We start from the raw sequence: 17,249 nt of genomic DNA, 5'->3' as shown, positions 1-17,249 counted from the left end.
TTGGGACTGAAAGGCTGAAAATTCGGGATCAGGCGAGTTGCAGCACAAGCTGAAGACCCACCAAGGATGCTCTTGGAACAGCAGCGTCTGCTGGGAGGTAGCCCTGGAGAGAGCTGGTCAGGCCACTGGGTGGTCCAGGGACATTTCCAAAAGCTCAGAAGGCACAGACCCTCAAGCAGGGGTCAAGACTGATGGTTCCCACAGGTCCAGGGGTCAGAACACTGACTAGGGCCTTTCTTAAGATCAAGATAGAGGATCAGGGCTTCAACGGCTGGAGGCAATGCTTGTCAGCTGCAACAGTCATCCTACGGTCTTCAGTGGGCTGCACTTCTTCCTAGGGGTTATATTATGTGAATTTCTAAAGCGTGCAGTCATCCTTAGGTATCATGGCGCTAGAGGGAAGAGGCAAAGCCATAACCAGGAACTACTCTGCCTAAAACAAGTAGGTCTTGGCTCCAACAATGATCTGATGAATGTCTGCAGGAGGAGTCTTTTTATACAGGACTGGGTCTGTGAGTAGCTGTTAGGTAAGATTGTATGCAGCACCCTGTGGGAGACTGTACCAGCCTTGTCCTCTTGGCAATAGTTAACCCAACCTTTGGTATAAGCATGTACTACCCAAGTTGGTAGAGTGACTGAGCAGCCAGGCTCATCTCAAGAGGGGCCAATGTGAGCTGCAGGGTTATAACAGAGATTCACAGTGATAATTATCCAATTAAACTTACTCTCAAGGTTTCTTGATTAAACAATTATTTATTTAACAGTCAGTTTGAATAAGCCTTCTTCATAAGGGAGCAATATATGTAACAAAAATATACTTCGAAAATACACATTCTCAGTTTCAATAAATCAGTAGATACCCATTTGGGATGGGACACAGACACTACCTACCCCCTGAGGTGACTTAAATAACTAGGACACTGTGGATATTGATCTATTACTGGCACATTAAAAGCAATACTGAAGGTATGTACTTTTGAACCCCCAATGCAAAGTAAATTAACCTTTTCCCAGCTACACAAGTTATAGAATGTGTGACTTTTGTGGAGGGATAGTTAAAGCACAAAGTCAGAGGTAAGCAGAGTCTTTCAGGGAGCCAGGACAGCCAATGCTAATTGAGAAAAGTCTATGGGAGCTGAAACATTTCTTGAAGGTAAGTAAAACGTCTTGACAATGTTTTAGAAGTCTTTGTAGAAAATGAAATCACTGTAGGGCCACAAGCTGGGAGGCTTGTGAGTGGCAAAGTTGCAAGCAACTCTGCAAAAACAATCGAGGCAAGTCTCAACTGAGAGCTAGCAAGGCTACACAACAAGAGGTAAGCAACCCCTTAGTTTATAGTACCTTAGGTTTGAAGAAATTGGTTCCAACTGGCTTCAGTTCCAGTTGTAGGTCTGCAGATCCTGGTGTTACTGGGCCTCAGTCATGGGGACAAGAGGGAGGACGTCTGGGGACTCCTGCACTACGAATTGAAGGTCAGCGGCAGCAATGGGCAAACTTCAGATCAGCAGCACTTCCCAGTTTCAGCTTCTCGCGGCTCTAGCAAATAGCACCACCACGGCTCTCGGGATACCACTATGGACTTTCCTCGCATCTGGGGAACAGCATTCAGTTGAGGTGGCTCAGGTTTGGTCAGTCCTGCTTCATGGAGTCCGGAGGATCTTCCTGGAGCTCGGGTCCGACTTAAAGACACTCACTCGATTCCGGTACTCCTCTCCCTGCCAATCGGTTCCTGCAGCAGCATTGGAAGTACAGCCAGCTCCGAGAGGATTTCAAGATGAGCTTGTCTTGGGGTCGATTGATCCCACCAACCGAAGGGGAGAAGTCGTCCTTGCAGGGCTTCTCTAGTCGAGGCAAATTCGGAGCTTCAGCGCTGCAGTAAGGCTTCACCAGGCAAGACAACGGTCCAGGAGTTGCAGCAGGCGTCTCTTCCAAGTTCTTCTTTGGATTCCTTCGTCCAGTGGTCGACTCTGCCTTCCAAGAAAAATACCTTGCCTTTTATGCAGGTTTCTCCCATTCATACGCAGCCTATCTGTCGATTACACAGCAGGGTGGCTGTCCTCCAAGGACAGCCAGCCGGCCAATCACCTTTGGGTGCATTCCTGTAACCAAGGGGATTAAGCACAGGGAGTTTCGGGCATCTCCCTCACTTCCTGCTCCTGCCAGACACACTGGAGCCATCGGTGGGCTTCACCAGGGAATCCTGCCAAAGACAAAACGAACAACGGGATCAAACCTGGTAAAAGAGTAAAAGGGCCTTTACAACAAGAAATGGTGAAAAAAGAAGACTGGGCCATTTTGACAAAATGGGCACACATAGGTGCTTTACTGTGGCTGCAATTGCAGCACGGAGAAAAAACACTCAATGGTAGTAAAAAGTAAACCGCTGCCACTAGCTATTAATTGTAGAAAGGGTAACATAAAAATGTTACATGAGAAACCCCTCCAGCACCCTATTGTAAGAGTGTGTTGTGGATCTAGAAAATTATGCAATGTAAGTAAAGTCAATTTCACTTCACTGCTCTTGGAAACGGTAGTTTGACCAAGAGAAGGTATTTAAACCTTTGGGAAAATCCCTTTGCCACTGCACCGAAGGTTCTGTGTGCCACAATGTAAAAAGATGATGTATATGGAGTTTGTCAGACTCCATAACCAAAAGAAACACAAAGTCCAAATCACAGAAAAATACAAAAAGTTTTCACTCTCTCCAGGATTAAAAGTAACGGTGCCGGGGGTCTCTAAGTTAGAAGGGAATTAGCACATTTCTGAGAATGCTCCCTAACAGTAGCCACCAGGTCGGCAATGGTAAGGTACTGCACCATTCAAACTGGCAAGGGCTGTCCAATCCCAAAGAGGCACTGTAGACAGACACACACACACCGAGACAAACACAGAGACAGACACATTTTGCCAGGGAAAGCAGAGGCTTTGCCCAGGAAAGAACTTTCGTTATATGGCAATCCCAGACCTGAGAGGGCTAGAAGAACGCCAAAGAACAAAATGGCCAAAGGACAGGAACAAATCTCATGGCACAGGCTTTTTATATAGTAATCTTTAAGGCATTATGCAGAAAAATGCAAAAGTGCACAAGTAGACCGTCAGAAAGATATCTGCTGCCAGCAGCCCATCCTGGACTAATTTTAACTACTAAGTTACAAAAGAAAAAGTTATTAGGATATACAGTATCCTAACCACATTTCACTTTAAGGTTACCAGGATCCAACTCAGTGAAGTTACTGTTAAACAATGGTAGCTGGGAAGATACAGCAGTCAGTGAAATACTTAAACCAGAAATGCTTCCATTTCTATCAAAAATATCAAAAACTCGCTCGAGCTCTGCCATTTCACTGCAATTTGTGAAAGGCGTCTCAGAAAATGTTTTACAAGCGGATAAACAATTTCACGCATTAACAAAATAGATTTTTTGGAGCATTCAGTCCTGAATCAAACACAAACGTAAAGTAACTATGCAAGTTATACAGTGTTGACCAGGTGTGCCCATATCGTTAGCAGTTGTTACAAGGGGTGGCACATTATGTTTTGCTTAAAGTATTTCAAAGGTGTATTATATGCATATTGTATATAATATTAGTGAGCAGGTACTCCCACCAGTCAGATTTATACGAGGAAATAATGATCACCTTGTGGCAATGCACCTTGGCGCACCCAGAATAAGCATTAGGAGAAAAAAAGTAAATTAGTGTTTAGCGCTGACTCCGACATTGGCTGTATCAGTGTGAGCTGAACTCTAGATGCAGGAGCAAGATTTTGAGAATTAGATTTTATCACGCTTGAGAGCCAGGATTGTAACCCATTTGTAAATGTGTAAACTAGTCCACTGCAACCAGTTCTACCCATTTGTTCAACTACATTCATTTTCAGATAGTCCAGTGTTGCCTGGTTCATACTTTACGTTCAGGTTTGGCAGTACCGATTTACTATTCCAGTCTTTGCCACATGGAAAAAAAAAATGAACAAATGTAATCATCGGTCAAAAAGCCAGCGCGATTTAACTGGGCAGCCCGAGCACATCTGAAGCCCATTACACACTATCTACCTTTCTATACTCGAAGCTGTATCACATATTATGCTTTAGCACCAACATGTTTAGAACATACCTCATGACTTATGGGTCACCTTAATGGGAAAACACACACACACACACACACACACACACACACACACACACACACACACACACACACACACACACACACACACACACACACACACACACACACACACACACACACACACACACACACACACACACACACACACACACACACACACACACACACACACACACACACACACACACACACACACACACCCTTTCCCACCCCCCCATCCCCCTTGGCCTGCATACCCTGAGCACAGGCACAATATGCCAGCTTCAAGAGAGGTGCACAAAGACCACTACACGCGTGAATATTGGAGCAGTATTAAAGCCTTCTAACATAACATACAAGATTTGGACAGTACATGCAGGGTTTGAAATTAAGTGGCGCTGGGAGCTATTTAGTTCCTGCTGGTAGCCCAGAAGAGCCTGGTTAGATTGACCACAACAGTTACCAAGAGCTACCTTTGGCTCTCCAGGCCAACTGTTGCCGAACAAATACACCTGGGTGAATTTAACTCTGTGCACTTGAGACAATCTATAAATAAATATTAGACAAATTCTATGTTTGCATTTTAAGAGAAAGTTAGACTTGCAGACCACTATGTACTAGCTCCTGGTTCTCCAGTGGTAGCTCCTGGTAACTGGTTAATTCTGGATGTCCAGGAGCTACTTCCATCTTCTCCTAATCCAATCTTAATTTCGATCCCTGACATGAATTGGATGCTTGGGATTCAAGGCCGAAACTGCATCTTGTGTTTGCCTAGGAAGGTTTAAGACTAAATCCTAGCGACTGAAGGTACTGGTGCAGTGTTTCACCAGGTATCTCTAAAACATGGGATAAAAAGGACACCAATCTCCAATTGTGCTCATGCAGTAGCAGAACCCTTCGCTGCCAGCCAACCATTGCTGGTCCCCACATTTAATTTCTCTTGCAGGTAAGCACTGATGTGCATCCCTTTGTGAGCTACTGGCCAGAGCAAGAGTGCTCCTGCATAGCAACCAACTACAATTGCCTGGTTACTGGCCTTCATCCAGGAAATCCCATTTTAGGTCTCCCAGGGAGCAAGAAAAGCTCCCCGTGTGTTAAAATGGCTGCCAACAGCCAGAACTAGGACATACTGTCTATGCGACTTTATTTGCACATGACAACAATTAAAGGGCAACCTCGGGTATCTTATCTAAGGAGGCAACACAAGCATCCAAGAAGGCACAAACATCAAAAGGAACATCCACAGTGAGGGCTTGTTTGGGCTGACTGGGGAAAAGGGTAGATGCATCACAGCCAAAAACAGCATTACATTTAGGGGGCTACTTATGTGGGAAAAGGGGCTTTCTACCAAACACCCAGGTGTTACAAAGTTAAAGGAGCAGCCCCTTCTCTCATAATGTATAAAAGGGGTGGGAAAGAGACTCTGATCACAATCGCAGAGAGGAAACCATTAAACCATTCTGGCAATCGCCCATTTAGCATGTGGTGCCAAAGTCAACTTTCAGTCCCTCCCAGGTTGACCCTTGCATGTAGAGCCAGTCTGGAATTCTAAGTACCATTCACACAATTGGTCATTTGTATCTTGCAAATTTAGTCCTTAACTTGATGCAGGTGGTAGCCAAGACCAAATATGTCACATCTCTATTACTGTCATATGAACAATCCTTGGCTGTTGAACAGCGATGGCTATAGGATGCCAGGAAGATACAATCCTGGGGTACAGCAGGGTTTTCCCAACTCCAATCACACAAAGCTTGTCACCAACCCGAGGAGCCTCAAAATGCAGTCAGCTGTGTGAAAGACTTCAGGCTCCTAGGGGTTCAGTTGGTATTAAGAGTCTAGTGAGATCGAGAGACACACATTAGGCGAACGAGTCAAACAAGCCAGGTGATACAGGGCCTCGCAGCATAGTGGGAAGACTGGATTTTCGGTATCAGAAGTAGGCGTGTGGAAGAATTATGTAGAATATGTAGGGTGTAGATAAGTGTTATTGTTCTGCTCTCCTATATATACCGACCTGAGTTTCTGATTTCTGCATCTCCCTTTCCTCTTTTTCCAGCTGCAGGACGGCATAAATGTCCTTCTCCAACTTCTCAATCTTATCTCTGAATTTTGATATCACATCTGTGAAAATAAATATGCAAACTGTTAGGGAGATTTTCCACAAGTGAGCGGTTAGCAAGATCAACCTTTAGTGTTCGGCAGTAATGTTAGCGGTCAGAGGAGATCAGCTTCACTCCTAGGAAGAGAAAGGGGTGCTAGTAAAGTACAGCTTAAATACGCACAAACACACAAAGGAAGGCCAAGTGGGTATATAATATACATAGCAGCTGTTACTTGCCCAGTAGTAGTCTTTCTGTAGCTTTTATCTGCTTACATGATTTGCAAAGGCTGCCATCTAGCGGTTGGTCCGACGTATTACCAGTTTTCTTTCAAAGTACAAGGGCATTGAGAGGAGCGTCCCCGACACACTATTCCTATCCTACATGCACTAATGATGCGCCATGCGTTGATGTGTTCAGAATGCTTGTTTTTCTTACATGTCATGAGTAGCTTCAGCAACGGAATGAGTGTCTGTACTTCAGTTCCCACTTGGGGAGGGAGTGTCATGCACACAACTAAACAGATTCAAGCCACAGAAAGACAATTGAGTAACGTCACCTTCAGAGACACTTGAATCGATTTAGCGTTGCACGTTTTGCATAGACTAATTAGCAGTGCCTGAAGACTGAGGCTGGTGTGGTAATGGGACAATGGCAAATACATGTTTCAGAATACCCAGGATTACCTGTGAATCTACTTGTGTATCTAGACAATAGTGCCACTTGGAAGCATGCACTGAGCTCCACGTAGCAGCTTTGAAAATGGTGTCTAAAGTGATGTTTACAATAAAAGCCAACGTAGCCCTAGTACCCTGTCTGGGATGAGTATAACCAGGTTACTGACCGTAGTGACCACCTTACTCCTAGTTCATAGTCCCCTTTCCTCCATACTTATGCGGCACTCCTCCGTCCTGTGGGACGGGACCAGAGCACTTTGTAAAAAGCATCCCATTTTTCAAAAATGTGTCCTTCCTATCTTTTTACGAGGGGTACTGCACACGGCCATAACCCCGCCCTTCTTAGCTCCACCATCGCATCGCCGATCAGTCCTTTTCTATCGCCAGGTCAGAGACCTTTAAGCAATAATAGAGGAACCTTATTAGAGGGGACGGCGGGCGGGCGTATGGAAGAAGGTGGTCACTACGGTGAGTAACCTGGTTATACTCCTACGACCTGTCCCTTTTCCTCCATACTTATGGGAGATTCCCAAGCACTCCTCACAGGAACTACGGGTGGATGGAAACCCCCTTACTGAAAAAGGTTTTTCAGCACAGCCTGGCCAAACTGAGCACCAGATCTGGAGCTCAAGTCCAGGCAGTAATGTTTACAAAAAGCCGATGGGGAGGCCCAAGTAGCCGCTTTCGCAATGGTCTCCCAGGGGACATACTTTTGAAAGGCAACAGCCGCTGCCTTGCCCTGTACCAGATATGCATGAATCCCTTTATGAGGCTGTAGACCCCGAATAGTGTAAGACTCCGTAATACAGGCAGCAATCCATCTGGAGATAGTCGCTTTGGAGGCCTGCTTGCCTTGCGGGTTACCAAAGGTCACCAAAAGTTGAGATGAACTCCTAAATTCAGAAGTTCTGTCCAGATAGAATTTAAGAGCTCTTCTAACATCCAGGCAATGCAAAACCCTCTCAGCTTCGGAAGCTGGGTTTGGAAAGAAGAAAGGCAGCGAGATTGATTTAGATGGAAATCAGAAACCACCTTTGGTAAGAAAGAAGGATTTGTCCCAAGGACAACCTTATCCTTGTGGGAAACTAAGAAGGGATGCTCCACCGACAAAGCTTGGAGCTCACTCGCACACCTTGCCGAGGTAACGGCGACCAAGAAAGCCACCTTCCACTTAAAGTGCTTAAGATCTACCGTAGCCATTGGTTCGAAAGGCTTATGGCACAAGGCCATAAGAACCACGTTCAGATCCCACATCGGATGCGGTTTGCGAACAGGAGGGTAAAGATGCATTAGACCCGCAAAGTGCCGTTTAATCACTGGATTTGATAGTGAGAAAGAGCACTAGTCCGTGGATAGGTAGGCGGCCACAGCCGAAAGATAAGTCCTGCATGACAGGACATGAATGCCTGACTCTGCTAGATGAGAGACGAGAGACAGCACCGTGTCAATCGTAGCCACCCTGGCGTCCAACTGTTTGGCTAAGCACCAGCGACAGAACCGAAGCCACTTGCTCTTATACTGAGATCTCGTCAAGGGCTTTCTGGCTGCCTGAATAATGCGCATGTTGTCAGCAGACAGGTTGAGATGTTCTAAAGATCTGAACTCGAGCACCATGCCGCCAAGCTGAACGATTGTGGGGAGGGGTGCCACAGCTGTCGATCTCTCTGGTGAAGCAGATCGGGAACTAGCGGAAGCCTGATCAGTGCACACACTGACTGATGTTGAAGCTCTGAAAACCAGAACCTGGCCGGCCACCAAGGAGCTATGAGCAGAAGAGAACAGTTCACTGTGTTCTTCAGCTTGCAAATCGTCCGATGAATCAGAGGCAGAGGCAGAAAAGCATAGGCCCTCATGTTGTGCATGGAATCTCAAGAGCATCTCCAGAGGAGGCTCCCAGCCCGTTAGCCCGTTTCTGGAGGCATACAGAGGAAGTTTGTCGATGTTGCGCAGAGGTCCACTTCTGGAGTGCCCCAACACAGGAATATCTGTAAGAGGACCCCAGCTTTCAACTCCCACTCATAGCGGACCATTGTTTGTTGGCTGATGGCATCTGCCATGACGTTCAGCTGACCCGGGATGTGTACTGCCACCAGCCAGACACCATGCTGAACTGCCCATTCCCAAATCTGAATGGCAAGATCCACAAGAGAAGGGGACTTGGTGCCCCCCTGCTTGTTGATGTAAAACATGGACACCACATTGTCCGTGCGGACACAAACCACTTTGTTGGCAATGACTGGCCTGAGCGCCTTGAGTGCCAGGAAGATCGCCAGAATCTCCAGATGATTTATATGAAGGAACTTGTCATGGGGCGACCAGAGGTTGGAGACCTGAAGAAGATCCAACGTCGCACCCCACCCCAGAAGGGAGGAGTCTGTCGTGATCGTCACCATCGGAACGGGGTCTTGGAAACCCCCACCCACCGACAGGTTGCTGAGAGACGACCACACCAGGCCCACTCATGAAAGCCGGAATCAATATTATCTTGGAGTCCAAATACACAGCCTGACGCCAAGAACTCCAAAGAGCCATCTGCGTCCATCTCATCTTGAGCCGAGCAAGAGGAAGAGCCAATACGCACGAGCCCATGAGGCCCAGAAGCCTCTGGAACCACCAGGCCGACATGCTCTCCGACTGCGCAAACATCTGACACGTGGCCAACAGATCTGCCATTCTGTCCCCGGTCAGGTAAACTCTGCAGTTGATAGTGTTCCAACGAAAACCCAGGAAAGTCAAGTCCTGAGAGACCATCATGGAAGATTTCAGCCAGTTCACCGACAGCCTAAGGTGAAACAGGAGCTGGAGGAGAGACTGAAGGTTGCTTGAGGCTTTCAGCTGACAAGGACTGCATAGCAGCCAATCGTCCAAATACGGATACACATGTATACCCTGTAGCCGAAGATAAGCTGGGATAACCGACATCATCTCCGTAAAGACACCCGGTGCCAATCTGAGACCAAAAGGAAGCACTCGGAACTGGAAGTGCTCCTCCCCCACAGAAAACCATAGGTATCTCCGATGCGGATTCCAGATCAGGATATGCATATACACATCCTCGAGGTCCACCACGCTGAGCCAATCGCCCTTCTGTAAAGAGGACTTTATTTGACCGGGCGTGATCATCTTGAATTTCTCTTGGGGGTAAAGAGAGATTGAACTGGGAAAGGTCTAGGATGGTGCGCAGGCCAGCCAGGTTGGGTTTGGGCACCGTAAACAGCCGGGAATAGAAGCCCTCCCCTCCCTCCCCTGGAGGAACATGTTCCAAGGCCCTGACATCCAGCAACTTCTGAATGTCGTCGCTAAGGGAGGGCGACCCCGACAGCTGGAAGGGAGGATTGAAGGGTAGGGTAGGGGGAAGGGGTAAGCGGAAGCCCGCCCGAGCGACTGACTAGACTCATCGGTCCTCGGTGATGGTCTGCCACGCCTCCCAATGAGACGCAATGCGTCCTCCCACAGGGGTCTTGTGCGAACGCAGAAAACCCTCATTTTGCTGGTTTGTAGGTGGCAGCACCACCTGAACCTGAGGAGGAGGCTGAGGAGCGGGAGAAAAACCAACTCTGTTGCTGCCTTTGGCAGGAATTTCCCAAAGGGGCGTCAACCCTGCGGGATTTCCGATCTAAAAAAAAACCTGAAACCAGAGAAAGGCCGAGGTTTGATGACTATCTCTGTGTCCTGAAAGGAGATTTTACCAGGACAGAAAAGGACTTGGCGTTCTGAGTGCTGTCCTTAGTTTTGGTCAGCTCCACGTCCGTTGTAGAATGAAAGTGCTCCTTGACATCGAAAGGCAGGTCCAAAACCTTATCCTGCACCTCCTTGGAGAACTTGGTGGCGTGCAGCCAAGCCTGACGAGAGGTATCCACACCAAGCATAAGGCCCCGGGCCGAGGTGTCGACGTGATGCGCCGCAGCCTCCAGCAGATCCTGTGCCAAGACCCTGGCGTCCGACAAACCCGCTTTGAAATCTTCCAGCTTTTCAGTGGGAATAAACTCCTCAAACTCCGACAGACCTTTCCACATTTTCATATTGGCCCCTGCTAATACCAGTTCTGCATTGGCTTGGCGGAGCTGCAGTGCTGAGTTAGCGAAAATCTTCCTCCCAAGGGAGTTGAGAAGTTTATCCTCTTTGGCCAGAACCTGTGTAGCCGTCGTAGAAGAGGATGACGCAGGTCTGGATTGCAAATTGGCTGCAGCCACTACCATGGAGGAGGGAGGCGGACGCAACACTAAGGCCACCTCTTCCGAAGAAGGAAGCCTGTAACGTGCGTCAATCTTCTTATTGACAAACAGTCCAGAGTGTGGTTTCTCCCAAACTTTACGGACCTCGGCCAAAACGTCCTTCTGCAAGAACAAGCCGGTACGCTCCAAAGGAGATAAGGTGAACGCCCCCGAAAGCACGCCCTCCTGCGGAGCGGGTGCCTCAGGTGCTGGAACATGCAACAGATACATCATGTCCAGTACCCGGTCATGAAAAGCTCTGACAGAGCGGGGCTGGTCTTCGCTGTCCTGATCGCCCTGTACATCGTCCAACAGATCCGGATCAGGTTGAGCCACATCCGTCACCACAATAGCCTTGTCCACTGGGGACAACGGAGGCAGGGGTGGAAGAGTTGGGGGAGGCCCAGCCGGTAAAGGCGGCACCGGCGGAGGCATAGGAACTTCAGCCGGGACCGTCGGCGCATACGGGCATATCTCCCTCAACAAGCTTCGAAATTACTCCTTCATGGGGTCGGAACGCATCCGTTTTTGAAACTGGCCGAAAAAGGCATCCTCAACCGATGATTTGGGTGCGACGGGAGGAGGCCTGTCATGAGCGGAGTAATTCCAGGGGCGTAAGGGAAAGGGTTGCCAAGAGGGCCCTTCCCCACTGTTCTACATAAATCAAGGGCGCTGATGACGCAGGAAGCGAGACGTTGTGCAGTAGAGGCATCCAAGCGTTCCAGTCATAAACTGGACAAAACGGATGTGGACAAGGAAACCGATGTTCACCTGAAAAACCACCCCCTACACCTAGGGCCGATGGCGTAGTTGTAAGGGATGTATCCAAAATGGCCACCGTGGTCTTGGGGGGGAACGGCCGCATTTTGATGGCACCTGAGGAGAACTGCGACACATGTGAAAGTGAAGCAGGGGTCCCCACAGGTGGGTCAGGGGACTTCTTTTTAGCCTTAACACAAGGAACCTCGGCCGAGCCGGTACTGTGTGGCCTAGAATGTTTCTGTGACATATTAATTGCCAAACTAGCCTTCAAAGGACGGACCTCGGCACTGCCGGTAACGTAGGGATTACGGTCCAAAAGCTCACTCCCTGCCCCCTCAACAGAACTGGGGTCTCCGCAAGAGCGGGAACGACGAGGAACACACCTCACCGACAAGAACTTAACAGGCCGCTCAGAATTGGTCACCTTCGCCTCTAAATGACGGGCCTCAGACCAGAGTCTGGAAAAAGCCTCTTCACGAGGGGCCTTGAATTTCCGTTCGGTGTCAACAACCTCAACCGAGGTCTCAGGGCGTACCCCAGTGATTTTACGGGAAGCTCCAACCAAGGAGACCTCGAAGCAAGCTCCGGTATCCGATGCCTCAGTAGAACTGGGCCCACAAACAGCCCCCCCACAGGAGGGGCCTCAGAATGTAATCCGGTGTCAATAGGCCCCTTACAGAAGCCCTCATAGAAATCTCTGGTACAATTCTTAGGCCTGGAAGGCACCTCAGGGCTAGCCCAGGTAACAGAGCTTTTGACGCTCCTCCCGGACCGGGAAGACCCTGGGAAGGAGTCCCCCGGCCGGGGTGCCCTAAAAACTAAAGAACTCACCGGGCATTTCTTTTTCTCGTCGATGAAAGTTTGAAAATGCGCTTGGGGGGAGGTGGGGGTGGGAGGGAGTACAATGAAACACCTCCTCCCACCGCTCCAAACGACGTTGAAGAGCCCGGACCGAAAGGGAGTCGCAATAAAAGCATGAGTCTCACCGGTGGTCTGGACCCAAACATTCTAAGCAAAGAGGATGGGGATCCGCCCTAGCGAAGAGTCGCTGACAAGAACAACAATTTGGAAAGTCTAGCTGAAGCAGCATAGACTGACTACCACGCGATCGCTAAGCCAGAGCAAGACACATCCTTCTTTCTTACCAAAGGTGGTTTCTTATTTCCATCTAAATCAGTCAATCTCGCTGCCCGTCTTCTTTCCAAACCCAGCTTCGGAAGCTGAGAGGTTTTTGCATTGCCTGGATGTTAGAAGAGCTCTTAAATTCTATCTGGACAGAACTTCTGAATTTAGGAGTTCATCTCAACTTTTGGTGACCTTTGGTAACCCGCAAGGCAAGCAGGCCTCCAAAGCGACTATCTCCAGATGCATTGCTGCCTGTATTACGGAGTCTTACACTATTCAGGGTCTACAGGCTCCTAAAGGGATTCATGCACATCTGGTACAGGGCAAGGCAGCGGCTGTTGCCTTTCAAAGGTATGTCCCCTGGGAGACCATTGCGAAAGCGGCTACTTGGGCCTCCCCATCGGCTTTTTGTAAACATTACTGCTTGGACTTGAGCTCCAGATCTGGTGCTCAGTTTGGCCAGGCTGTGCTGAAAAACCTTTTTCAGTAAGGGGGCTTCCATCCACCCGTAGTTCCTGTGAGGAGTGCTTGGGAATCTCCCATAAGTATGGAGGAAAGGGGACGGGTCGTAGGAGTAGTGACCACTTTACTCCTAGTCCATAGTCCCCTTTCCTCCATACGCCCGCCCGCCCGCCGTCCCCTCTAATACGGTTCCTCTATTATTGCTTAATAACCTGGCTCTGACCTGGCTATAGAAAAGGACTGATGGGCGATGCGCTAGGTGGAGCTAAGAAGGGCGGGGTAATGGCCGCGTGCGGTACCCCGAGTAAAAAGATAGGAAGGACACATTTTTGAAAAATGTGATGCTTTTTACAAAGTGCTCCGGTCCCGTCCCACAGGACGGAGAAATGTCCCATAAGTATGGAGAAAAGGGCATGGCATGCGATTAAAATGGAGACCTAACCATTTCCATACATCTTCTTGCCCTTCTTTTTCAGTGGAGCGTCTGAAGATGAAGTTGGAGCTCTATGCCTCTTTTTAGTAGTTTTCACAACTTAGGAACTTGGTGGAAGCAGATCCATCGCAAAAACCATGCCAGGCTGCGATGGCTTATTTCTTTTCTCTACAGGTGACTGATCTAATTGAGGCAGGTGCTTGATGGGTTATCTAATTTGGCTTTTGACAAAGTGCAACAGGAATACACTGAGCATTTGACCTGGGTTGGTTCAGCGGGTTCTTTAAAGAAAAATCCTATTGTTCATCTTGTACCTCTTGTAACTGTATTCAAATGCAAACGGTTTGCTGGCTTCTGAAGAAGTGCGATGTTAAGATGGATTTTTAGAATCAGCCCTGAGGACAGATTCTGGGAGGCCATCCTATTCTGATAACAGGAACAAACATACATGTCTAGCCAAACTTTCTGGGTAGTGTAACCGAAGAGCAAGGCTTAGACTTAGGAGGGTGTGCGAGTGGTGAAAGGGTCAGTACACACAGTGGTCTTAAAAATACAAGGTAGGCCCAATGTACAAAAATAAAGTAATTTTTTTAGACCTCAGACAACTCATTAGTATCACTAAAAGCTTCACTATTAAAAAAAGAAATAAAAATATCTGATGTCCCCCATAATGCCATTTTGTATGTCATTATAATATGGATGTGCTCATTGGTTTTCCAATGGGAATGTGCAGAGTTAAGCTGGTCATGACTTCCCACATCCACTGAATTTAAAGGGCATGTCTTTCAGGCCCACTAGTGAGCATGGCCTTTGGCCGGGCCCACTGTATCTTTTAAAACACTACCTTTCTTTCCCGCTCACTAGCCATGGCCTTTGCCCATGACCATTGGCCCTGGCCTCAGCCGTGGCCCCTTTACATGTTGCTCAATAGCTTTCTTCAAGTCCCACCACCCATGGCCATTGTGCATGGCCAGTGCCCATGGCCTTGGCTGTGGGCACTCTACAACATTGCACCAATAGGTTTCATAAGCAGGCCCACTAGCCACTTTCCACTGATCTAATTGAGGCAGGCATTTGATGGGTTGGTCCACTGAATTTAAAGGGTTTATTGCGTTAAATCTGCACAACTTAACTTCACCATTCGGTTCCTTAAAGTAACCCAGTAGCCATAGTCTTCGGCTACATCGATTTCCCCTCACTGTGGCTGTAACATTGCACTTTTTTTGGATTCCTCCCGTTTTTAAAAAACTTTTCCCATAACCGCGGTTAGTAAATATACAACAGCAGGCATGGCCATGGCGTCGAAAACAACTGGTTGAACAAAACCCTTGAAATTTAAGGGAAAAAAAAACTACTTTAGAGTGCAGCTAAGGCGACTAAACTGAACGCCACAAAACCCTTGAAATTCAGCGCATTGGGAAACTCAGGAGCAGCCTAACTCTGTGCTTTCCCGTTGCAAAGCCCAAGAGCATATATATTATAAGAGAAAGAATTTACAATGCCATAATAAATTCCATTATTGGGGATATGGCATTATAAGGGAGATCAATGGAACGCGCTGAGTTAAGCCGCTCCAGAGTTTACCAACGCGCTGAATTTCATGGATTTTGTTCAACCTTAACTGCACTGTAACATGTTTTTTTCCTTGAATTTTGTACTTTTAAAACAGGTACACCCCGAAAGCAGGACGTAACTGAAAACCGTCGCAACTCACTTGAAGTAGTAAACAAACTTCTGTCTGATCTAACTCGAATTAACAAAGCACGTGCTCTGAAGTGCGACACAAACACGTTGTCAATAACTACATCACAAATTACAGGAAATACATGTTTGGATAATTCCACATGTGAAGAACGGTCGTCACTCATTACTACTCAACGAACGGCGCTTACAAAACGAAGTAGAAGAGACGTAAGCAGTATTGAAAGCTTAAGATGTTCCCCAAGAAAAAAATCGAAATGGGAAAGCACTGTGATGCGGTCATCGCCTTTTGCAGAAAGATTAATAAGGAACAGCAATGTAAACATTAACTTGGACACACAAGATTCGATCTCCTCCTCCGCATCCACTGACTCTTCAGTGGACGAACCTTACTTAAAGGAACGACCTCAGGCAAAGGGTTATAAAACTAAAATTGCCTCGCAAGATAGGCGTGCCCAAGATTACAACAGGGTTCCCCCTGCAATAAATACCAACTGGCTAAGTGATATGCAAGCAACCATTCTATCGTCCATGGCCATTTCTTTGGCCCCTTTCACAAAACTATATGAACATCTAAATGAAAACACTAAAGATCTATCAACATTGGTCTCTATTTTGAACACAAAAATAGTAGCCGTGGAATCTAACTGCGACCTGATAAAAGCTGCTCAACATGACCTAGCCCTTAAGCAAGACCACATGATGACTGCGATAACGGCCCAATTAAAAAACAATAACATGGATAAAAAACTCCTGGCAGAAGTGGCAAGGGAGGCTTTGAGTATCTTTAAACACAAACACACCACAGAAGAAGTGACGCAATCGCGCTGCACAAGCGGTGTGGTTTGCCTCACTGAGCCGGTGGATTCAGAGGCTCCATGTAATCATGATATCTTAAAACCCACGACGTCTAAATCCTTAACAGTATCTGACTACCAAAGTATCGAACACAAAGTTGTGAAACTCCAAAAGCCTACCGAAATTAGTTAGTTTGATGAAGCGCTGAGCGCTAGTAAGGCCGTGGACAATCCGGCCCTCGTAAACCCACAGATTGCCTCAACATCAGATGATAAACACGTGGGTAACCAACCCCTTGATGAGAGGTGTGCAAAGAATGATACGACAGGGGAATCGAGTCGAGTCGCTCCTACACCACTTGCTGAGCCACTGTCATTGGTAACTGACGTACCTAGCTCTGGCCAAGCACCTATTGACTCAGACACAGCGCAACCCACTGTGTTCGACATTTTTAAGAATCGACAGGGACAGGCTCGTCCAACCCTGGCATCCATAGCTGTCATCAAGCAGACGACAAAGAAAACAAAAAATCAACTCTCAAAAAAAACGAAACAGACCAACAACTCAAGAAAATTCTTGCGTAATCTGAAAACGGTAAACGTCACTGTGAATACAAATGACCGGAACGAGCGACCGCAAGTTTGCTCGCAGAAAAACAAACCTGAGAATAACATGGAGTCAACCGAAGAGCTGGTGGCTGAGCAATTTGAACAGATAAACCGGTCTACGACGATGAAGCACTATCCCAGGATATCGAACTGTTGGAGACCGAAAAGTCTAATGCAGAAACGGCAGAAGAAGAGTGTCTTTCTGACGACAGGAAGACCAATCAAGAGGAACTGAAACCCCAAACTAATCAGCGCATT

At 47.5% G+C, this 17,249-nt stretch overlaps 1 protein-coding gene across 1 annotated transcript in view; it reads right to left on the bottom strand.

The window, feature by feature from the left end:
- Positions 1 to 17,249, bottom strand: part of DDX27 (DEAD-box helicase 27) — a 1,027,557-nt gene that overhangs the window by 107,376 nt on the left and 902,932 nt on the right. The window contains exon 15 of the mRNA XM_069651193.1: positions 6,127 to 6,233. Coding sequence (XP_069507294.1) covers positions 6,127 to 6,233 — 107 coding nt within the window. The remainder of the gene's footprint in view (positions 1 to 6,126; positions 6,234 to 17,249) is intronic.

This window comes from Ambystoma mexicanum, chromosome 3p, assembly GCF_040938575.1.
Source record: "Ambystoma mexicanum isolate Mex_15411 chromosome 3p, UKY_AmexF1_1, whole genome shotgun sequence".
Classification (NCBI taxonomy): Eukaryota; Metazoa; Chordata; class Amphibia; order Caudata; family Ambystomatidae; genus Ambystoma; species Ambystoma mexicanum.
This window is presented reverse-complemented; position numbering and strand designations above follow the sequence as displayed.